Raw genomic sequence first — 24,653 nt, forward strand, 5'->3', positions numbered from 1 at the left:
TCTGCAATGCTTTTGGAGCCCAGAAAAAGAAAGTCAGCCACTGTTTTCACTGTTTTCCCCTCTATTTGCGATGAAGTGATGAGATTAGAGTGTTCTTTATCCTTGGGCATGGTTCTTACATGTAAGCAGTGATTTTCCTACTGTCTTAGCAGAATACTCAGGGTGTTTTTACTAAGATGTCTTCTTTGTGACTCAGCCAGAATTCCTCTATCTACCAAGACTGTATGATCTCTAGCATCTTTGTTATGCCTCAGGCCTGTAGCAGTTTGCTAACTAGACCTTGTGGAGTTTCTCCCTGGCTCATTCCCTTGTCTGGGAATCTGGAGGGACTCCTCAGAAATCTTCCTCTTTCTATGTAGCTCCTTTAACTTTTTGGTTCCCTGCCCTGAAATTTACAGATGCTTTAGCAACTGCCAAACTCTGCTCTCTGATTCTGCTTGGGGCTTACTATCTTACTCCATGGTTGCAAAATGGTCTCCAGATTGAGAGATGGGGGTAAATGTAGGGTTCATCTCATGTTTCCGTTCTCTTAGGGATCACAGCTAATTGTTGCCTACTGCCTGAAAACCAGTGTCTCATATATTTTGTTCAGTTTTATAGTCTTGTCAAGAGGGACAATCTGATTCCAAATACTCTGTCACAGCTGGAAGCAGACATTGATTCCAGAATTTTTTTTTTAAAGCATTGTGGTCTTTTCTTATATGTTTTCAACTGCATGTGTGTGCTCAGTTGGGTCTGACTCTTTGTGACCTTATGGACTGCAGCCCGTCAAACACCTCTATCCATGGAATTTTCCAGGCAAGAATACTGGAGTGGGTTGTCATTTCCTATTCCAGGGGATCTTCCTGACCCAGGGGTCAAACCCACATGTCTTTGTCTCCTGCATTGGCAGGTGGATGCATTACTACTGAACCACCTGGGAAGTCCTTGTTTTCAGCTGAATCTTCAGTAGATTCAACGTAAGGTAGAGATACCACTTTCTCAAACCCAACAAACTAACCAGCACTTGTCTGGTTGAATATCTTTTCCTTAGTGCTTCTTCCATATATTTTTTTTTCAAAAGGATAGTTTCACCTTGAATTATTTAAAGTCTCACTGGAATGCCTAAATGAAACAGAAGCTGAGCTGTTGCTGGCAGGTGGCAGCTGGTAACTAAGATCGTGCTTCAAATATCATCCATCAGATAACATTTGAAGAACTGAGTTTAAAGGTTTATGAAAGTGAATTACATGGACAAGTCTGGGCATGGACAATTACATAAAACTTACATTTACTCTAGTTCTGATAATAATGGCCAAGACTTTCTGGCTAGGTCTCTGATGAAACTCAGAACCAGATGTGATAAAAAAACAAAGAGAAAAGCCAGACATGTTTTGGTTGTGAGTCCAGATCCTCTCTTCTTATGTTGCTTTGTTCTGCCATCTATATTGGTCCATTTTTAAGGCTATTTTTTTTCCTTGGCCCAACTCTATTCTTTGATAAGCACTCAGAACTGATGAACTAATTGCAAGGAATCCTGTTGCTCTACTATTTCTCAAAGTTAAATGTTTATCAATTGCATTGATTACACCATTGGCTCTTCCTAATTATGTACATATGCGTTAGATTTTACAGTGCTAATTTTGCAGTGTGATTCTCTTTCCTCTGTTGTTCTGGTGGAAAAACTTGTCTAAGCCTCTTGATTATCAATGGGAAAGGCCATCTTTAAAGTGAATTTCTTACTCAACAATTTGGCTCACCTTATGATTTTGGGGGTGGTGAGGGAAGGCATCTTACAATCTTATAGTCCCACTCCTGGCTAAGCAGTTGAAGTGAACAACTGTTGCCTTGGAACTCTTGTTTCTGCATCATACATACACTTTACCATAATGACAAATATATAGGCAACCAGTCCAGGAGGTCAGGAAGGACATTAGAACATGGATATCTGTGCAAAAGAAAAACTCTGCAGTTTATCTGTACTAATCCCCCAAACTACAGCATAAAAAAGTGAAAGATGCTCAGTCATGTCTGACTCTTTGCAACCCCATGGGCTGTAACAGTCCATGGAATTCTCCAGGCCAGAATCCTGGAGTGGGTAGCCTTTCCCTTCTCCAGGGGATCTTCCCAACCCAGGGATCGAACCCAGGTCTCCCACATTGCAGGTGGATTCTATACCAGCTGAGCCACCAGGGAAGCCCCATAGCATAAAAAAGTATGATTAAAAAGCTGAAACCAAGTACAACCTAATCCAGAGTGCTTACCTTCTGATTCTGCTTCCTTATCTGTGATGTGGAGTAATAGTCCTCCCATCACAGGGTAGTTATGAAGGCCAGATGAGATCACAAGCACCCAGTGCCTACCGCGGGCTGGTCCTACCACTTACAAGAGATTTATTTTCTCTTTCCTTCCAACACTTGCTCACAATCCACAAATAAGCTTTTTCTTAGCCACTGTCATCAACCCTATTCCTTGTCAAATGAATGAATCCTCTGAAATTACGCAGATGTTTGTAACTGGTTAAGATAGGGTACAGTTTAAGCTATTGAGGACATACTATCCTTTAGTGATCATAGAACGAGCAGAAATTTTAGTGGTGAAGTATGGAAGGGGGCTGAAATTTCCTTCTAAGAAGTCAGCATTTATGATCGACAAAAGCAACCCGCTCTGAAATGTTTACTGTCTGGCTGGAGGTTGTATGCAAGGGAAAGAAAAGACAGACATTATTAATGATTGAATCACCACTTTTTTTCCCCAGGAGGATTTAAGACATTGTAATTAAAGGGAATGACAATCCACTCCAGTATTCTTGGCTGGAGAATTCTATGGACAGAGAAGCCTGGCAGGCTACAGTTTATGGGGTTGCAAAGAGTTGGACACGACTGAGCGACTAACAGACAGACAGACAGAAACCATTTAAAATTTTTATTTATTTTACTTTCCAGTTAAAAATTTTCCATCTGGTTCTCCTTTATGTCTTCTATTTCTTTCCTGAGATTTTCTACTTCTTTGCTGAGACTTACTATTTTTTTCATTTCTTTCAAGCATGTTTGTTAACTGCTTGTCAAAGTACTTTTCTAATGGCTGCTTTAAAACCCTTATAAAACAGTTTCAACATCTGTGTCCTACTGCTTTTAGTGTCTGTTGATTGCCTTTTCTCATTCAAGTTGAGATTTTCCTGGTTCTTGGTACAGCACATATTTTTTTTTTTTTTTATTGCATCCTGGACATTTTGGTATTATATCATGAGATTCTGTGTCTTGTTTAAATTTTCTGTTTTAGCAGGACTTTCTGACACTGCTCTGGTGGGGAAAGGGAGATGCCACTTCGTTATGACAGGGAGGGGCGAAAGTCTAGGCTTCCCACTTGGCCTCCATTGACACCTGGGGGAGGGAGGCCTCATTATTGTTGTGGAGGGGGAGGAAGTTCAGTTTCCCCTTGAGCTCTCTGCTGACACCACATTGGCTGAGAGAGAGAGGGACACTTCATTGCTGTTCATACTGACATCACAGGGAACAGGGACAAAAGTTACGGCTCTCTGACGCCATCCTGAAAGGGAGATGGTGGAAGGCGCCCCTTGTCACAGCTGGAGAAGGGGGGTAGGAGTGAAGGCTTCCCGTGTGGTCTTTGTTGATGACTGGTCCTGATGTGATGGGTTTTCGGGGCTGTTTGGCTGGAGAAGGGCAGTTTTTTGGTTGTTGTTTTTGTTTTTAAAAAAATCTTTGCTTACTTGGCTGCACTGGGTCTTAGTTGCAGCATGTGGGATCTTTAGTTGCACATCATGTGGGGTCTAATTCCCTGACCAGGAATTGAACCCGGGCACCCTGCCCTGGGAGTGCAGAGTCTTAGCCACTGGACCATCAGAGAAATCCCTGGAGTAGGGCAGTTATTATTTGAAGGCTTTCTGTCTTGCTAGACTGCTCCTTTGTGTATAAACAGCAGGCATTTCTCGGTGCTTTTATAGTCTTTGCCTGTTGACTTGGACAGGTTGGCAACTTCTCAGTGTTCACTCTAGGACCCCTCAGCTGAAAAGTGAAACCGGGGAACTCACTACTGAATTTTTCCTCAGGTCTCAAGATCTCTAGCTGATCTGCTCTATTCTCTCCACCTTTTAAAGTCTGATGTACAGTGGCCAGAGCTTTTGGTTATTCTTTGTGGAGAGGAATAGAGACAAGTGGGTCCATTCCACTTTGCATCAGAAACGGAAGCAATCAGCCATTTAAAATTTCTTTTGACTCTAATTTGCATGTGAACGCAAGGGAAAAACAAGATGAAAACAAAAGAACTGATTACTTTTCATTTGGTTCTTTTTCTTTCCACCTGCTTTTCCTAAAACCCTGTGTCTTTGCTTTAATCCACACTCATCTGCATGTGTTGTGTTTGGGGACCTGGGACAGAGTGGATGATATTATGAAGCGATTCAACCCTTAATTAAGAACTTTAAACTTTGGGGCTCTGGGTAACTATTTTACTATTATTATTTTTAAAATATTTATTTATTTTATTTTTTTCTCTGCTGGGTCTTCACTGCTGCATGCGGGCTTTCTCTAGTTATGGCGAGCGGGGGCTTCCCATTCCAGTGGCTTCTCTTGTTGAGGAGCACAGACTCTAGGGCACTCAGAGTCCAGTAGCTGAGGCTCATGGGCTCCAGAGAGCAGGCTCAATAGTAGTTGTGGCACACGCGCTTAGCTGCTCTGAAGCATGTGGGATCTCCCCTGACTGGGGATTGAACCTTTGTCCCCTGCGTTGACAGGTGGATTCTTAACCACTGGACCACCAGGGAAGCCCTGGGGAACTATTTTAAATGTTAATCTGTGATGATGATAATCAGGTGATTTGTCCAAAGCATGCAGTGGGTGCAAGGTGTGGGGCAGAAGAGTTACTGGAAGCTGAAGGTGAGGGGATGCTAGCACCCCAGTGTGCAGAGCTGGGCAGTGACTAGAGAAGCAAGGCTGAACCCTGGGGCTTACCCCAGTGGGCCCCCTCCAGCTCACTCACCTGCTTCTAGGTAGAACCCACAGGAAGTTTTCCTGAACTGACAACTGTTGCAGACCTATAATTTTCAAGACCCTATATGCAAGCATGCTCAGTCGCTCAGTCGTGTCCAACTCTTTGTGACCCCACGGACTGTATCCCTCTAGGCTCCTCTGTCCATGTGACTCTCCAGGCAAGAATACTGGAGTGGGTTGCCATTTCCTCCTCCAGGGGATCTTCCTGACCCAGGGATCGAACCTGCATGTCCTGTGTCTCTGGCATTGGCAGGAGGGTTCTTTACCACTGAGCCACCGGCGAAAAAGACATCTCAGACGCCATCCTTGCTCTCCAAAAGCACGTGGTCCAGAAACTTCTCACTCAGTGGATTCTTCCTTCCTACTGTTTCTTCTCTGCTACACTCACAGGTCCAGACCTCACACGCCCTTTCGGTGAGACTCCTAAGGGCTCCTACCAGAGAGAAGAAACGTTCAGAACCAAAAGGAAATCAAACAGAACCGAGAGAGAAGAGCCTCCGCTGGCTCCGGGAGCAAGCAGTAACCTGACTTCTGCATAAGGTGTGCCCAGGTGACTTGCCCATCCTTGGGCGGCTGCCATGACACATTCCGCACGCCTGACGCTGCCCGGGGAGAACCAGGCAGCCCAGCGCGGCTTTCCTACTCAGAGCATCTGGCTCAGCGGGCAGGGTATCCTCTATGCAGCCAGCACAGTCCGGGCTCAGCTCATTGTGATCCTCAGCCTGCCTGGGCAGTGACACTCCCCTCGGCCCCCGGGGAGCAGCAGAGCCAGGGACAGAATAACATGCTCAGGAGAAATGTCCTCAGAGTCCTCAGCATTGGGCTGCCGCTGGTCTTCGCTCTCAACCTCCTCCTGATATTTTACACCAAGAGGATTGTACAGGAGTTGATCCTGGGGGATCATCAGAAGAAGCTGCATTTTGCTCCGTCTGAACAGAATGGGACAGTGATGGACAGACTCTCTCGACTGGAGGCGGATTTGCTGCATCTGAGTAAGTCAGCAGAACTGACTCGAAAGGGACGGTGTGTGTGCCTGTCTGTGCCTGTGAGGGTGTGTTTAGGGGCACAGAATAAAGGGGTGTGGAGGGAAAAAGGAGGGAGAATTAGTGGGACTCAGAGCCAGCAGCTGATGGAGGGGAACAGGCTGTGTGTATGTGTGTGTGTGTGTGTGCACCTCAGGGGGGGGCACACACACCCTGGTGAAGTCTGTGCAGAAAGAGCCCCCTGGCTGATGTGTCCTACATGTCAACCTCTTTTTAAAATTGAGTTAAAGTTGGCATATGCTGCAGCTGCTTAGTTGCTCAGTTGTGTCCGACTCTTTGCCACCCCCATGGACTGTGTCCCTCCAGGCTCCTCTGTCCATGGAATTCTCCAGGAGTGGGGTGCCATGCCCTCCTCCAGGGGATCTTCCTGACCCAGGGATAGCACCCGTTTCTTCTGAGTCTCCTGCATTGGCAGGCAGATTCTTTACCTCTAGTGCCACCTGGGAAGCCCAACTGACATATAGTTCAGTTCAGTCCTGTCACTCAGTCGTGTCCGACTCTTTGCGACCCCATGGACTGCAGCACACCAGGCCTCCCTGTCCATCACCAACTCCCAGAGTTTACTCAAACTCATGTCCATTGAGTCAGTGATGCCATTCAACCATCTCATCCTCGGTCGTCCCCTTCTCCTCCCACCTTCAATCTTTCCCAACATCAGGGTCTTTTCAAATAAGTCATAGGATTACATTAATTTCATGTGTAGGACATAAGGATTCAATATTTGTATATTTCATGAAATGGTCAAAATAAATCTGATTAACATTTGCTGTCTCACATGGTTCTACATTTTTTCCTTGGGATGAGGACTTTTGAGATTGACTCTGTCCCCAGCTTTTAAACAAACAATACAGCATTATTGACTATAGTTACCGCACTGTACATTATATCTCCAGGACTTATTTATTTTATAACTGGGAGTGTGTAGCTTTTGACCTTCTTTACATGCTTTGCTCACCCCCACCCTGCCTCTAGCTACCACTAATCTGTTCCCTGTATCTTTAAACTATATATATATACATATATATATATTTGACTGCACCTCATATAAGATCTTTGAGAATCTTTTTTTAGTTGCAGCATGCAGACCTCTTAGTTGCAGCATGTGAAATCTAGTTCCTTGACTAAGGATCAAACCAGGGCCCCGTGCGCTGTGAGTGCGGAGTCTTAGCCACTGCGCTGCCAGGGCAGTCCCTGTTCTTTGCATCTGTGAACTCATTTCCCCCCATTCTTTTTAGATTCCACACATCAATGAGACCCAATAATATTTGTCTTTGGCTTTTTTCACTTAAGATGATGCCCTCAGGGTACAGAACATTTTAACCTCTTCCCAGGAATTCTGGGGTTTGTTTTTAAAAACTCACCATGAAACTCTACCTCCTGTGAATTTCATGTATCTTGGCATCTGCTTCCAGTGAAGGCAGGAGTCATGGGCTTCCCGCATGATAAGAATCTCATGCTCGTGCCCTGGAGGAGAGGGGTCTGGAATGTGAGAGCAGAGAATCGACTGCGCAGATGTGTGGCTGTGTGCCCGTGGAGCCTGGGTGGTGGGGAGTGTCTTTTTCTTCTGTTTAATTTTTTAAAAATGATTATTTAATTATTTGGCTGCACTATGTCCCAGTTGCGGTGTGTAGAATCTCTGATCTACATCGCAGCATGCAGGACCTTTAGTTATGCCACGTGATACCTTTTAGTCATGGCATGTGGAATCTAGTTTCCAGACCAGGGATCAAACCCAGGCCTCCTGTATTGGGAGTGCAGAGTCTTAGCCACTGGACCACCAGGAAATTTCCTCTTTTTGTTTAATTTTTTTTAATTTTTAAAATTTTTATAGAATTTCAAAGGTTATTTTTCACTTACATTTATTATAAAATATCGGCTATATTCCCCATGTTGTACAGTACATGCATGAGCCTACGTTATATCCAGTAACAATCTGTGCCTCCCCTTGCCCTACTCCTGTGTTGCCCGCAAACGTTGATAACCACTAGTGTGTTCTCTATATCTGAGTCTATTTCTCTTTTCTCTTTTGTTATATTCACTAGTCTATTGTATTTTTTTTTTAGATTCCACATATAAGTGATATCATATAGTTCTTGTCTTTTTCTGCCTGACTTATTTCACTTAGCATAATAGCCTTGGGGAGTGTCTTTAAAAAAATAATTATGTTTATTTATTTATTTTAGTTATTTTGGCTGTGGTGGGTCTTTGTTGTTGCAGTCAGTCTTTCTCTAGTTTTGGAGAGTAGGGGCTACTCTCTAGTTGCAGTGAACAGGCTTTTCATTGCAGTGGCTTCTCTTGTTGCAGAGCGCGGGGTCTAGGACACCCAGGTTTCAGTAGTTTCAGCCCATGGGCTCTGTAGCTGCAGTTCCTGGGCTCTAGCACACAGGCTCAATAGTTGTATGCATGCATCGGCTTAGTTGCTCCACTGCATGTGGAATCTTCCTGGACCAGGGATCGAACCTATGTCCCCCTGCATTGGCAGGCAGATTCTTAGCCACTGGACCACCAGGGAAGCCTAGGGAGTGTCTTTCAAAAAAAACAAGAACTGAGCCTTGTCAGGGTTCAGGGTGAGGCAGAGGGATAGATGGAAGGTCAGACAGGAAGAGGAAAGGAAGGGAAGAAATCAGAGAAGGGGAGATATGGAGAGGGGACAAGAGAGGAGAAAAGAGAGGAGCAGAGAAACGGAGCCCAGAGTGAAAATGTCCAGGGCGGAGGGTGGAAGAATTGATAGGGAGGGAAAAAGGGAAAATAGATGAGGGGAGAGAGAAGGAGGCATGAAGCATGGTTTCCATCCCCCAACACAAGACTCTTATGTTATTGTGGTTCAGATTTCTGGAAGGCAGTTTTCACAAAGTGAAAGTGTTAGTCACTCAGTCATGTCAGACCCCATAGACTGTAGCCCACCAGGCTCCTCTGTCCATGGGATTCTCCAGGCAAGAATACTGGAGTGGATTGCTATTTCCTTCTTCAAGGGATCTTTCCAACTCAGGGATCGAACCTGAGTCTCCTGCATTGCAGGCAGATTCTTTACCGTCTGAGCCACCAGGGAAGGTTTCTTAGGGGACGGTTCAGTAGATGAGTGTCTTGTGATGTGCTTTACCACTCTATGCCCTGGGCCTGGCACAGAGAAATTAAATAGATGAGTGAGTGACTGAGTGTAGGAAGGAGAGAACAGAGGACAGGCAGCCAGGGATGAAGAGAAGGGTGATCCAGGGGAAAGAGTTAGGGAAAACAGAGAAGATTGTCAGTTCCCGAGGCCCTGGCTTTGAGAGCCCTTGGCTGGTTTGCACGTTGACTATGCAAACATTCCCCGTGCAATTTCACCAGAGGATGTCTGTGTACCTTGGCCATCACTGTCACTCCTTGGCTGAGCATGCAGACCACACCAGCTCTCTGGCTCACCCACCCTGTGTCAGCCTCCTCAGGTCTTAAAATAGCAGGAGTTCTGCCAAGAGCCTGGCTAGTCTTTCCTCCGGCTGGGACACGATGTGCCCTGAGAAGCCATCCAGAGCTGTTTATTTCCATCTCTTTCTTTGCACAACCGGTTCCTCCTTTGCTTGTTGTTCTCTATGCTCTACACGTTCTATTCACTCGGAAATGACGTGGTGTCAGGGACTCCCTACCCGCTGAGATGAATTTCAAAGTGTTTTCTGGACCCCATTTCCAGATCACAAATGCTTTTCTTTCCAGAAGGGCTTGCTGAAATGGAAAGCTGGTTCAATGACCCCTCCTTCTGGTTGCTCCTTATCCCTGAGAAGACTGAAGAAAATCATGACAGTAAGGACACCTGAGCAAATTATGAAGTCTGTGAAGAGCCAAAGCAAACACATAATGATAATCATATCCCTATTGTGGGAGGGCTTGATAACTCTAAACCAGTTTTCTGGAACTTCCCTGGGGGTTCTTAAAAGGCCCCATCAGAGTGACACACTTGGGTGTGTCCCCTTTGGGCCTTGGAGGTGGTCTAGTAACACAGTCTTCATCCCGCTGGGTTCTGCGCTTCCATCGTCAACAATTTCCCACTGACAGCAGTGAATGAGGGCGGAAGATCAGATAACCCCCAGAGTGGAGTGTGAAAAGTGAAAATGTTGGTTGCTCAGACGTGTGTGACTCTTTGCCACCCAGTGGGCTATAGCTTGCCAAGCTCCTCTGTCCACCAGATCCTCCAGGCAAGAATACTGGAGTGGGTTGCCATTTCCCTCTCCAGGAGATCTTCTAGATCCAGGGACCGAACCCAGGTGTCCTGCATTGCAGGCAGACTCTGTACCATCTGAGCCACCAGGGAATCTCCAAAGAGGAGTATAAGAGAGTTTAAAGGCCCGAAAATCCAAGGCCCTTCTGTGATCCCCGTGCTTAGCACAGAAGAGTTTGAATCAAAATATGATTTGATTTGGAATAGTGTGAAAATCCCGCTCCCATTTTTATTTTCTGCTTGAGCAAATATGAGAGCTAGTTCCCAGGAGCCTTCTCTGAAAGATCCTCCATTTATTTTTCTTTCCAGGTTTGCTTTGACCATCCTCTTTCCGTCTCATAGGCCCTTCTGTGGTTGACTCTTCTCGTTCACGGGCCAGGTTTAGGTCACATTCCAAAAATACCCTCCTCCCACTGGTCAGGTTTCCCTGCATCCCTCTTAGGGGCTAGGCATGTAGCTGAAATTCTGCCCACGTTTTGCACACCAAACCGCGTGCTGTGGTGTGGAGCTGCCTCTGTCCAGAGGGGTTTACACAGTGGGACCGTCCTCTCCTGAAGCTGGTACCCCAGGGCTGCAATCATCCAAAAAAGGGATTCTCTCTTCTAACTTGCAGGATCGTACTACATGAGCTAGAGGTGATCCCATCAATTTGGTTGGAGTTTAGTGTGTTTCTAAGGGAGGACTGGGACTCCCCTGGTAACTCGGTGATAAAGAATTGCCAGCCAGTGCATGAGATGCAGGTTCAATCCCTGGCCCAAGAAGATCCCCTGGAGGAGGAAATGGCAACGCACTCCAGTACTTTTGCCTGGGAAATCTCATGGACAGAGGAGACTGGTGGGCTACCGCCCAAGGGGCCGAAAAGAGTCAGACACAACTGAAGTGACTGAAAAACAACAGAGCGGGCATTGGTGGGACCTTAAGCGAGTCCTTCTGGTGGAGTGCCTTTGAATCGAAACCACTAGGTGGGTATTTTGGGGGCCTTTGAAGAGCTCTGGTGCTTTATGTCTTAAAGCAGAAAAAATTCCATGTGAGAGAGGCAAAGTGATAGGTATGGAATTTATTAGAATAGGAATTGAGAGTCCCTTAATAGAATAGAATTGAAAGTCACTGCAAGGAGATCAAGCCAGTCATTCCTAAGGAAATCAACCCTGAATATTCATTGGAAGGACTGATGCTGAAGAAGCTCCAATACTTTGACCACCTGATGTGAAGAACTGACTCATTGGAAAAGACTCTGATGCTGGGAAAGATTGAGGGCAGGAGGAAAAGAGGGTGACAGAGGATGAGATGGTTGGATAGCATCATTGACTCAATCTACACGACTTTGAGGAAGCTCTGGGAAGCCTGGCATGCTACAGTCCATGGGGTCGCAATGAGTTGGACACGACAGAGCGAATGAAATGAACTGAGCTGAACTGATTAGAATAGGATGCTTGACAGGCTTAAAGTGGGTAGGCTAGAGGGTGCTTCCACAAGAACTTAGCAGGCTACAGTTTTATAATCAAAGGAAAAGTGGGGAGGGGGAGAAAACCTTCTTCCTCATTCTTGGGTAGATGTCATGCTTCCATCATCAGCCCCTTCTCCAGGTTGGGTCGGGGGGTGGTTTTCTCGTCCCTACATGGTCAAGCCAGGACTATCATAGCACTATGGGAAAATTATCCAGGTCTCAGTACAATGAGTGCCTTTCACTTTGAAATGTCATCTTTCCATAACTATTGTTTTGATGTGTAGAGAGAGCGCACCCTAAGGATCATTAACTTGTTGAACTCACTGGGCAGGATGTGGGGCTCATGCCACCATTGTTTTATTGTTTGGGGGCATGTCTCGTGTTTCTATTGCATGGTTTTGTGGCTAAGGAAGCCTGCTTGCTTCTGTGGTTAAGCAAACCTGCTTTCTTAAAGTGACGGTTAACTTACAGAGGTCTCCCATATTTTTTTCTACTTACACCTCACTAGTGGGATAACTATTTAATCACCTACTTGGTCCCTTTACTCTGTTGCTATCACCATGATTACCATTTTGGGGTTGAATGCTGAGGAGTGTCATAGTCAATGTTGGACTTGGAAAATACTAATCAGTCAACTCTAGCTTTCATTCAATTGAAAGTCCCCAAGTATGGCTCCTGCCAGTGTCTCTGTCCCCAGAGTGACAGCACCCCAACCCCCACCCCCAGGAAACTCTCTAAGACCAACAGGTAGGTAGGTCTGCCCAGGCTTCTATGAAATGACTGCTTTTGCTTTGGGTCCTGGTGTGCCTGAGGTTTTGTGTGTGTGCCCTTTAAAAGTGAAATCTATTTCTCCCAGCTCCTTGGGACTTCTAAATTAAGCCTTTCTGGTCTTCAAAGCCAAATGCTGTGAGGGCTCATTTTCCTGGTGCGGGACCCCCAGGCTGGGGACTCCTACATGCAGCTCAGAACTCTCACTCCTGGAGGAGAACCTCTGCATTATAATCATTCTCCAGTTTGGGAGTCTCCAATTTTTCTTTGGCTGCACTGGGTCTTAGTTGCAGCACGTGGGATCTAGTTTCCTGACCACAGGTCCAGGCCCCCTGGACCACCAGGGAGATCCCTCCAGTTTCTTGATGCCTTTCGTTGTGGAAGATCTTTTCTGGCCTTTGTCACCCATGGTTGCTCTGTGGATGGTATTGATATTGGTGTGCTTGAGAGAGAGAGGGTGATCTCGGGCTCTTTGTATTCCACCATCTCGGGTGATCCCAAACGTCCTTTTGGTTCCACTGAAGGAAGGAGTCAGAAGACTATTGTAACAGCCCGTTGCTTATCACGAAAGCCTGACTGTCCTCTTTCCTCAGCCGACACTTTCCTGCCAATCTCGACACACTCTCTCCCTCCTCACAGGCCATACCACGGCCATCCATTCACAGTCTTCATCTCTGCCCCGAGTCCTGCTGTCACCCGGGTCCCTGCAGCGTCCTGTGATTAACTGATCCAATCGCTCGGCTAGCCCTCTGTAAAGGCTCCTGCCTCACTCTTTCACAGTGTGCTCTGGGCTTTGTCATCCTCCCGAACTGCTCCCCTCGAAAATGACAAACACATACTATCTAGCCCTGACCACAACCTCAGGACCCTGGAGCAAGCTCATTCAGCCTCTCCATAACAATACCATCTCTCCAGGTCTTCTCTTGCCAATATCTGCAACTCCTTGCACACTTGTTCTTTTGCACCCTGCTAAAAGTCTGGGGAGAAAAACATTTCAAGGAAATGTGGATGAGAAAGTAACGCCCCGGTAGCTAACAACTGGCTGAGATGTTTTCTCCCCTGCCCTTCGTTTGCAGAACAAACTATGAAGCTGGCTACGAAACAATCAGAAGATGGGGTTGGCAGGCTGGCAATGGTGAAAGATGAAAAGCATCCTTTTCCAGATACAGCTCATGCCAAGGAGGGTGGCTTCTTCAAGGAAAATCCCCACAAGGTTCTCTTCCCAGACTCAGAACTTTTCAGGAAGTGGGGTAGGGACCTTTCTGAGGCTCAGCAGAAAGAGGCTGAGGACCTCTTCCAGAAATTTGGCTATAACGTGTACCTCAGTGACCGGTTGCCCCTGGATCGTACCCTCCCAGACACTCGAGATTCCAGGTAAGACGGACCAAGGCAGGCTTTCTAGGGACCTCAGTGTCGTCTGAAGACAAGCTTTGGGAGGTGGCTTAGATGGTAAAGAATCTGCCTGCAATGCAGGAGACCCAGGTTCGATCCATGGCTTGGGAAGATCCCCTGGTAAAGGGGATGGCTATCCACTCCAGTATTCTTGTCTGGAGAATTCCATGGACAGAGAAGACTGGCGGGTTACTGTCCATGGGGTTGCAAAGAGTTGAATACAACTGAATGACTAACATTTTGAGAGTAGCAGAAGTCAAGGGTTGAAAAGAAGTGTGGGAAAGTGAGAAATTCGTGAGGAAGTGGGTCAGGGGGTAGAAAGTTCCGGAAGACTAACAGAGCAGAATTCTCAACTTTAGTTCATTTTATAATGGCAGCTCTGAAAAGATAACTGACAGATTTAAGTGTTTACAGCCCCTCAGAGCTGAGCAGAGGTATCAGAGAAACAGAGATCCTTGAGAATTCTGATAGGATGGGTCAAACTCATAATTTTACAGATGAGGAAACCGAGGCTGAGAGAGAGAAACAACTTGGGCAAGTTGAAGGAAGTTAACAGTGCTACTGTTCTCCCTGATGTTTCTCTCAAATTCTCTGCTTGGACCCTTCTTTATTTTAAAAAATATTTGTTTATTTGGCTCAGGTGAGTTTTCTTTGTGGCATTCAGGATCTTTAGTTGCAACATGTGGGAACTAGTTCCCTGACCAGGGATCGAACCCAGGGCCCCTGCATTAGATGCACAGTCTTAGCCACTGGACCACCAGGGTTTTATTAATTTTAACTTAAAGAAACTTTCCTCTCTCCTTCTGTTTTCCCTTCCTATTTTTTTTCTCATTCTGCCTCTCCTTAGTAAGTTTTTTCTGTCTCCTTAATAAATTTTAAAAATAACAGTTTTTGGAGATAAATTCACATACCATACAATTTACTAAAGTGTATGATTTAATGATTTTTTAGTTTATTCATCACCATTATCAATTTTAAAACATTTTCACCTCTTTCAAAAGAAAACCTACCCCTCCTCATGGGCTCTCCCTGTCTGCCTACAACTTCCCCATCCTTAGGCAACCACTGATCCGCTTTTTGTCCCCATGGACTTGCCTCTTCTGGACATTTTGTATAAATGGAATCATATAACATGGAGTCTTCTGTATGTAGCATAATGTTTTCAAGTGTCATTCATGTTATAGCTTATAACATTCATCACTACTTCATTTGTCACTATCATTCCTTTTATGGTAAAATAAGATTTCGTTGTCCAGTTGTATACCACCTCTTTGTTATCTGTTTACCAGTTGACAGACATTTGGATTATTTCTGCTTTTTGACTACTATGAATAATGGTTTGAACATTTATGTACAAGTTCTTGTGTGGACATATGTCTTCATTTTTCTTGGTTATACCCTAGGAGTAGAATTGTTGGACCATATGATGACTCTATATTTAAACTTCCAAGGAACTGCCAGACTGTTTTCCAAAGTGGCTGCATCATTTTATATTCCCTCTAGCAGCATATGAGAGTTTTGATTTTTTTTTAACATACTTATCAAGATTTGTGTTTGTTTTTTGATCATAGCCATCCTAGTGAGTGTGAAAGTGCAAAGTGCAAGTCGCTCAGTCATGTCCGACTCTTTGCGACCCCATGGACTTTATAGTCCATGGAATTCTCCAGGCCAGAATACTGGAGTGGGTAGCCTTGCCCTTTTCCAGGGGATTTTCCCAATCCAGGGATCAAACCCAGGTATCCTGCATTACAGGCAGATTCTTTACCAGCTGAACCACTGGGGAAGGCCAAGTGGTATACAACTGTAGTTTTGATTTAAATTTCCCTGTTGTCTAATAATGCTGAACATTTTTCATGTGTTTGTGGGCCATTTGTTTATTTTCTATGGAGAAATGTCCATTTAGACACTTTCTACTTTTAAGAAGGTATTTGTCTTTTCATTATTGAGTTGCAAGTGTTTTTTAATAGGAATTTAACCTGTTTTAAATTTGTTGGTGGATAGTTGTTTACAGTATTCCCTATTTTCTAATTTTCCATGTAATCTTTTTCTTTGGCCCAATGGTAATTTAAGAATGTGTTTTTTGATTTCCACCTATTTGTGAATTTCTAATATCTTTCTGTTTTCATCTCTCATGCCACTTCACTGTGATTAGAGAATCATACTTCATATGAATTTAGTCTTTTAAAATTTATTGAGGCTTATTATATGCTCTAGCACACAGCCTCTCGTGAAGAATATTGCATGTACAGTTAAAAGCAATCTGCTTTTGTTGTGTAGCCTGTTCTTATGGACGCCACTAGGTCTCATTAATTTGAAGCATTGTTTCAGTTCAGTTCAGTCGCCCAGTCGTGTCCAACTCTTTGCGACCCCATGAATCTCAGCACGCCAGGCCTCCCTGTCCATCACCAGCCCCCGGAGTTTACTCAAACTCATGCCCATCGAGTTGGTGATGCCATCCAGCCATCTCATCCTCTGTCATCCCCTTCTTCTCCTGCCCCCAATCCCTCCCAGCATCAGGGTCTTTTCCAATAAGCAATTCTTCTCATGAGGTGGCCAAAGTACTGGAGTTTCAGCTTCAGCATCAGTCCTTCCAATGAACACCCAGGACTGATCTCCTTTAGGATGGATTGGTTGGATCTCCTTGCAGTCCAAGGGACTCTCAAGAGTCTTCTCCAGCTCCACACTTCAAAAGCATCAATTTTTCAGCGCTTAGCTTTCTTCACAGTCCAACTCTCACATCCATACATGACCACTGGAAAAACTATAGCCTTGACCAGATGGACCTTTGTTGGCAAAGTAATGTCTCTATTTTTTAACATGCTGTCTAGGTTGGTCATAACTTTCCTTCCAAGAAGTAAGCGTCTTTTAATTTCATGGCTGCAGTCACCATCTGCAGTGATTTTGGAGCCCAAAAAAATAAAGTCGGACACTGTTTCCACTGTCTCTCCATCTATTTCCCATGAGGTGATGGGACCAGATGCCATGATCTTAGTTTTCTGAATGTTAAGCTTTAAGCCAACTTTTTCATTCTCCTCTTTCACTTTCATCAAGAAGCTTTTTATTTCCTCTTCACTCTCTGCCATAAGGGTGATGTCATCTGCATATCTGAGGCTATTGATATTTCTCCCGGCAAGCTTGATTTCAGCTTGTGCTTCTTCCAGCCCAGCGTTTCTCATGATGTATTCTGCATATAAGTTAAATAAGCAGGGTGACAATATACAGCCTTGACGTACTCCTTTTCCTATCTGGAACCAGTCTGTTGTTTCATGTCCAGTTCTAACTGTTGCTCCCTGACCTGCATACAGGTTTCTCAAGAGGGTGGTCAGGTGGTCTGGCCTGAAAATTCTTTCAGAATTTTCCACAGTTTATTGTGATCCACACAGTCAAAGGCTTTGGCATAGTCAATAAAGCAGAAGTAGATGTTTTTCTGGAACTCTCTTGCTTTTTTGATGATCCAGCAGATATTGACAATTTGATCTCTGGTTCCTCTGCCTTTTCTAAAACCAGCTTGAACATCTGAAAGTTCATGGTTTATGTGTTGCTGAAGCCAGGCTTGGAGAATTTTGAGCATTACTTTACTAGTGTGTGAGATGAGTGCAATTGTGCAGTAGTTTGAGCATTCTTTTGGATTGCCTTTCTTAGGGATTGGAAGGAAAACTGACCTTTTCCAGTCCTGTGGCCACTGTTGACTTTTCCAAATTTGCTGGTATATTGAGTGCAGCACTTTCACAGCATCGTCTTTCAGGATTTGAAATAGCTCAACTGGGATTCCAGCACCTCCACTAGCTTTGTTTGTAGTGATGCTTTCTAAGGCCCACTTGACTTCACATTCTAGGATGTCTGGCTCTGGGTGAGTGATCACACCATTGTGATTATCTGGGTCGTGAAGATCTTTTTTTGTACAGTTCTTTTGTGTATTCTTAACACCTCTTCTTAATATCTTCTGCTTCTGTTAGGTCCATACCATTTCTGTCCTTTATTGAGCCCATCTTTGCCTGAAATGTTCCCTTGGTATCTCTAATATTCTTGAAGAGATTTCTAGTTTTTCCCATTCTGTTGTTTTCCTCTATTTCTTTGCATTGATCGCCGAGGAAGGCTTTCTTATCTCTCCTGGCTATTCTTTGGAACTGCATTCAAATGGGAATATCTTTCCTTTTCTCCTTCTCCAGGCCAGAATACTGGAGTGGGTAGCCTTTCCCTTCTCCAGGGGATTTTCCCAACCCGGGGATCGAACACAGGTCTCCGGCATTGCAGGCCAGTTCTTTACCAGCTGAGCCACAAGGGAAGCCTGCAGTGTTGTTTAAGTCTTGCCTAGTTGTGGTGCATACTTGGTTGCCCCGAGGCATGTGAGCTTGTTCAATCCGGAACAGGGATTGAACTGGTGTCCCTTGCACTGCAAGGCATATTCGTAACCACTGGACTACCAGGAAAGCCTTCCTTGTTTATCTTGTGTTTAGTTGTTTGTTCAGGGCTTCTCTTGTGGCTCAGACAGTAAAGATTCTGCCTGCAATGGGGGAGACCTGGGTTCGATCACTGGGTCGGGAAGATCCCCTGGAGAAGCAAGTGGCAACCCACTACAGTATTCTTGCCTGGAGAATCTCACGGACAGAGGAGCCTGGCAGACTACAGTTTATGGACTTGAAAAGAGTTGGGCAGGACTGAGCGACTAACACTTTCCACTTTCTTTGAAAGTGGGGTATTGAAATAGCCGGTGATTATTGTCGAATTGTCTGTTATTCTCTTCAGTCTGTCAGGGTTTGCTTCATGTATTTTGGTACTCTGATGCTAGGAATAAATGTTTAAAACTGGTATATCTTCCTGATGGTTAGATCCTTTTATGGTTACAAAGTCTCTCCCTTTATAACTAGCAACATTTTAATTTTACCATCTATTTTGTCTGATTTTAGAATAACCTCTCTAACTTTTTATGGTTGCTGTCTGCCGATATATCCTTTACTTTCAACCTACTTGTATCTTTTGATCTAAAATGTTTCCTAAAGACAACATATAGTTGGACCTTTTTAAAAAAAATGTAATTGGACAATATTTACCTTTTGATTGGATTGCTTAATTCACCCACAGTCATTGTTTTTATTGATATAGTTGGGTTTACCTCTGCCATTCTGTTTTTGTTTTCTAATGCCTCTCATCTTTTCCCTCTGTTCCTCCATTACTGCTTGTCTTTTACATTAAGTGGCTATTTTCAAATGTAACAGTATAATAATTTAATTTTTCAGTATATTTTTATAGTTGTTTTCTTAATGGTTGTTCTAGGGCTTGTCACATGCATCTTAACTTATCAGTCTGTTTAGACTTATTTCAGTGAGATATAGGAAGATTATATTTTTAGCTCTATTCCCTCTTCCTCCTTTTTTCTATTATTTTTATACATATTTCAAATTGTATGGTACAAACTCCAAAATATACTATTATAATTACATTACATAATTTTATATCTATTAAAGAAGATGAGAAAAAAGGAGAGGAAGTATAAATTTACAGTGTGTTATATTTATCTTATTTACCATGTCTGATTCTTTGCACTTATTCCTGTAGATTCAATTTACCATCTGGTGTGATTTCCTTACTTCAATACAGTTTTGCTCCCATCCATCTCTTTTGTGCTGTCTTGTCAAGTATATCAAAATGCTATATATTATAGTCCCAATAATACAATTACATACACTTTAAAAAATATAATTGCTTTTAAAATTAGTTATGAGAAGGAATACACTGTCTTTTATAATTACACAGTTACCTTTACTGGTGCTCTTTGTTTTTGCCCGATTGTGTGTGTGTGTATTTGCATTATGGCCCAAGATCACTTGCTTTTAGCCTAAAAAGACTCACAGACTTACAGAATGAACTTAGGGTTACCAGATGGGAAGGAAAGAGGAAGAGGTAGTTAGGAAGTTTGGGCTAAACATGTATACGCTACTATATTTAACATAGGTAACCAGCAAGGACCTACTGTATAGCACAGGGAATTCTGCTCAATATTATGTAACAATCTAAATGGGAAAGTAATTTGAAAAATAAGAGATAACTGAATCACTTTACTGTATACCTGAAGTTATCACAACATTGTCAATCAACTATACTCCAATATAAAATAAAAAGTTAAAAAATGTTAAATAATAAAAAGCAAGTATAAAAAAAGAAATTCGTATTTCTTTTAAGGTAGTCTGCTACCAGCAAATTCTCTCAATGTTTACTTGCCTTTATTTCCTCTTCACATTTGAAAGATATAAGATGCTTTGTTGATAGTCTTTTTTCTTTGGACAATTTCAGTATGTTGTCCCACTACCTTCTATTTTTATTGTATTTGTTGAGATGTCAACTCTTAATATTGTTGAGGACCTCCTTGTATGTCGTGAGTCATTTTTCTCTGACTGCTTTCAATATTTTATCTTTGGCTTTTGGTATTTGGACTAAGGTGTGTCTGGGTGTGCATCTCTGCATTTCTCCTACTTTCCTTGGAACCTGCCTCAATTTCATCATTTAAGTCTTTAGGTGTGTGGATAATATGCTGAGATCAGTGGGTAACTGACGCATTTTGGATCATTAAGGTTGAATTCTATAGAGACTAAGTCATGAAACGGCTTATTAGAAAGTATTAGTGTGGATGCAAACTATGTCTGATTCACGTACCCTTCTATACTTGAATAACATGAGTCATGTCTGCTGCTTACAAATCAAATGAGTGATCTTCCATCCTGCTGACCATAAAAAAAAAAAAATCCATGTGGCTCTGGTGGATGGATTCCAGAACTAAGGCATCCTGGAAACCACCATGCTTTGAGAACTATAGGAAGACCACTCCCTGGACTTTTTAAATTTTATTTTATTTATTATTTATTTTTGACTGTGCTGGGTGCTCACTGCTGCGTGAGGGCTTTCTCTAGTTGTGACAAGCTGGGACTACTCTTTGTTGCAATGCATGGGCTTCTTGTTGGATGGCTTCTCTTGTTGCGGAGCACAGGCTCTAGAGCACCGGCTCAGTAGCTGTGGCACATGGGCTTAGTTGCTCTGCGGCATATAGAATATTCCCACATCAGGGATCAAACCTGTGTCCCCTGCATTGGCAGATGGATTTCTATCCACTGGACCACCAGGAAAGTCCTCCTTGGACTTTCTCTGAGAAAGAAATAATTTAGTGATTCAGAGCCGTCACATAAATTATAAGATAATATGAGGATAGACCTTCTATGTCTGCTACTGCTGTTGCTGCTAAGTCACTTCAGTCGTGTCTGACTCTGTGTGACCCCATAGAAGGCAGCCTACCAGCAAGGCACAAAGTGGTGGCCGTCACTACTGGTTTCCCCAGTTTTCTGGATGGTTGTCTGATACCAGAAACATGCCAGCCCTGGCAGTCTCCAAGTGGTCACATCCTCCCTTTAATTTTCAGAGACCAGAGAAAGGCCATTTGGGGGAATCAATAAACTTTATTGAGTTTTAAGTAGATCCTGCCTGCTCAGGTGCTTCTTTTGTGTCCAACTCTTTTCAAGTCCATGGACTGTAGCCCACCAAGCTCCTCTGTCCATAGCATTCTCCAGGAAAGAATACTGGAGTGGGTTGCCATTTCCTCTTCCAGGGGATCTTCCTGACCTACGATCAAACCCATATCTCCTGTGTCTCATGCATTGGCAGGCAGATTCTATACCCCTGAGCCACCTGGGAAGCCCTAAGGAGATATTATGTTCCAACAAACAGTTAAACACATGGAAAGGCAGGGCTTCAATAGTTAATCTTTAATAGGGAGTTCAGAAAAATGCCATGGCCAGGTTAGTTACAAAACTTGCAGGGCCCAGTGAAAAATGAAAACGTGGGGCTTGTTATTTAAAAATTACTAAAAAATATTTCAAGATGGTGATAGCAAATTATTAAATCGAGTTAATTCACAAGTGTCGGAACCTATGTGATTGCACAAGCCAGACACCCAGGAAGCTGGTCTTGCTGCCCTCCTAACTTGCCTCAGGAAACCCCAATGTATCAATAAGAAGATGTTTGGCAGTTGTTGCATGTGTGCATATCAGTTTTTTTGCTTTTCACAACTCTGGCAAAGTTGTCATTTGCATACAACTTATCTTTCTAGCTCTAACATCTGGGATCTGGCTGTGGTGCTAGCGGTAAAGAACCTGCCTGCCAGTGCAGGAGACATAAGAGACATGGGTTCGATACCTCGGTCAGGAAGATCCCCTGGAAAAGGGCATGGCAACCCACTCTGGTATTCTTTCCTGGAGAATCTCATAGACAGAGGAGCCTGGCAGGCTACAGTCCATAGGGTTGCAAAGAGTCAGACATGACTTAAGCGACTTCACACACACTTATAGCTCTAACATCTAGAAATTACTCACCTTATATATTTCTCCCTTTGTACCCTCCTGTTGCTAAGGGTGAGTGAGTGCATGTGGGTGTGCAGTTGTGTCTGCCTCTCTGTGACCCCGTGGACTGCAGCCTGCCAGGCCCCTCTGTCCATGGGATTCTCCAGGCAAGAATACTGGAGTGGGTTATCATTTCCTCCTCCAGGGGATCTTTCTGACCGAGGGATTAAACCCACATCTGCTGCCTCTCCTGCTTGGCTGGTGGATTCTTTACCACTGAGCCCCCTGGGAAGCCCACTAATGGTGAGGGAGCAATTGTAATTCTATACTGGAAGTATTTGCTAAAGATTAATTCCTCCAGCTATTAACCAACCAATAAATATTTTTTAGTATATTTTACTGCACTATCCAATATGGTAGCATCAGTCACATATGGCTATTTAAATTAATTAAAATTGGATTAAATTAAAAAGCAGTTTTTTTTTTTTTTTTTAGTTTACATAGCCTTGTTATAATGCTTACTAGCCATACGTGGCTAGTGTAGATCACAATGGACAGCATGTACAGAACATCTGTATCACTGTAGGAAATTCTACTGGACAGAACTGGTCCATGCATGCCAGTCAGGTGCTGGGAAACAAGGAGAAAGGAGAGATCCTTCTTGCAGACTTCTGTATGGCTTTTCAGTGTTACTTGAAATTCCCTGCATGGCCTTTTGGAGTCCCTTGATGTGTCTCCAGAGTCAATCTCGATTACTCTGCATTTCATCAATGTTGGAGTGGCAAGAAAAAGGAGGAACTGATTTGGGGAGAAAAGCTTAGCTGTGCAATTCCCCATTTTAATTTTTTTCCAACTTGTGTTTATTTATGTTTTACTTTTATGTTCTGTTTTCTGATTTCTCAAAGCCTTATAATGTTCCTTTTTGCCTTCTGAGAATTTTTTTTTTTGACAGTTCTGTAATCAGAGGAAATGTGTTCTGATTCTTTTAAAAAAAACTTATTTTATTGGAATAGTTGCTTTACGATGTTGTGTTAGCTTCTGCTCTAGGCAAAGTGAATCAGCCATGAAGTGAAAACTGAAAGTGCTAGTCAATGAGTCACGTCTGAGTTCACCCCATTAGTTATGTTCACACCGTTGGTTATTAGGGAAATGGAAATCAAAGCAAGGGTAAGACAATACTTCATACTCCTGGAAGGCTATCATCCCAGTGACAGATAATGCAAATATTGTCCAGAACATGGAGAAAAATTAAAGCCATCATTTATTATTGGTGGGAATGTAAAATGATGCAGCCACTTTAGAAAACAGTATAGCAGTTCATCACATTGTTAAATATAGAGTTACCACATGACTTAACAATTTCAGTCTTCAGTTCAGTTCAGTTCAGTCACTCAGTCTTGTCCGACTCTTTGCGACCGCATAGACTGCAGCTTGCCAGGCTTCCCTGTCCTTCACCGACTCCTGGAGCTTGCTCAAACTTGTCCATTGAGTCAGTGATGCCATCAAACCATCTCATCCTCTGTTGTCCCCTTCTCCTCCTGCCTTCAGTCTTTCCCAACATCATCAGGGTCTTCTCTAATGAGTCAGCTCTTCATATCAGGTGGCCAAAGTATTGGGAGCTTCAGCTTCAGCATCAGTCCTTCCAATGAATATTAAGGGTTGACTTCCTTTAGAATTGACTTATTTGATCCCTTTGCAGTCCAAGGGACTCTCAAGAGGATCCTTCTCCAAGAATCTTCACCTAGGATGAGATGTGTGTATAAGTAAAATGAAAACATGCCAACATACTCATTCAAGAATTTTCATAGTGGTGTTTATAACAGCCAAAAAGTAGAAGCATCCTAAATGTCCAATATTGGATGAACAGATAAATATGTGACATATCCATGCAATGCAATATTATTTGGCAATAGAAAGAAATGAAGTGCTGACATATGGCACAACATTGATGAACTTTGAAAACATTATGCTGTGCGAACACATAAGACCACATATTGTATGTTTCCATTTATAAAGAAAGTCCAGAATGGGCAATTCTATAGAGATAAAAAGTAGGTTAATAATTGCCTATGGCTGAGGGGGAATGGGATTGGGGAGAAATGAAGAAATACTGCTAATGGGTATGGGGTTTCTTTCTAGTGTGATGAAACTGTCCTAAAATTAGATGGTGGTGATGGTTGCCTAACTCTGTGAATATTATTAAAAACAATGAAATGTGCAGTTTTAAATGGGTGACTTTTCTTATGTGTAAAATATATCTTGATGAGGATGTTAAAAAAAAAAAAAAGAGTAAGCAAGTGCCTCGCATATGGTAAGCATTTACTAAATGTAAGCTGTGACATTTAAAACATGTGTCAAGCACACTTCTTTGGACAGTTTGCCACCTCTCTATAGTCATGAAGTTGAGGGATGTGTCCAAATGATGGAAGGTCTGAGAACATGGGGAAAGGGAGGCAGAAAGAGGACTTCTGGCAAAGAAGCTACTTTGGGGCAGGGGAA

At 43.4% G+C, this 24,653-nt stretch overlaps 1 protein-coding gene across 1 annotated transcript in view; it reads left to right on the forward strand.

Annotated features, from left to right (window-relative positions):
- Positions 1-4,826: 4,826 nt before the first annotated feature.
- The window catches only part of GALNT8 (polypeptide N-acetylgalactosaminyltransferase 8), a 38,048-nt gene continuing 18,221 nt past the window's right edge, over positions 4,827-24,653 (forward strand). The window contains exons 1-3 of the mRNA XM_061123934.1: positions 4,827-4,874; positions 5,539-5,980; positions 13,515-13,812. Of these exons, the coding sequence (XP_060979917.1) occupies positions 4,827-4,874; positions 5,539-5,980; positions 13,515-13,812 (788 nt within the window). The remainder of the gene's footprint in view (positions 4,875-5,538; positions 5,981-13,514; positions 13,813-24,653) is intronic.

Source organism: Dama dama, chromosome 22 (assembly GCF_033118175.1).
Source record: "Dama dama isolate Ldn47 chromosome 22, ASM3311817v1, whole genome shotgun sequence".
In the NCBI taxonomy this organism is placed as follows: domain Eukaryota; kingdom Metazoa; phylum Chordata; class Mammalia; order Artiodactyla; family Cervidae; genus Dama; species Dama dama.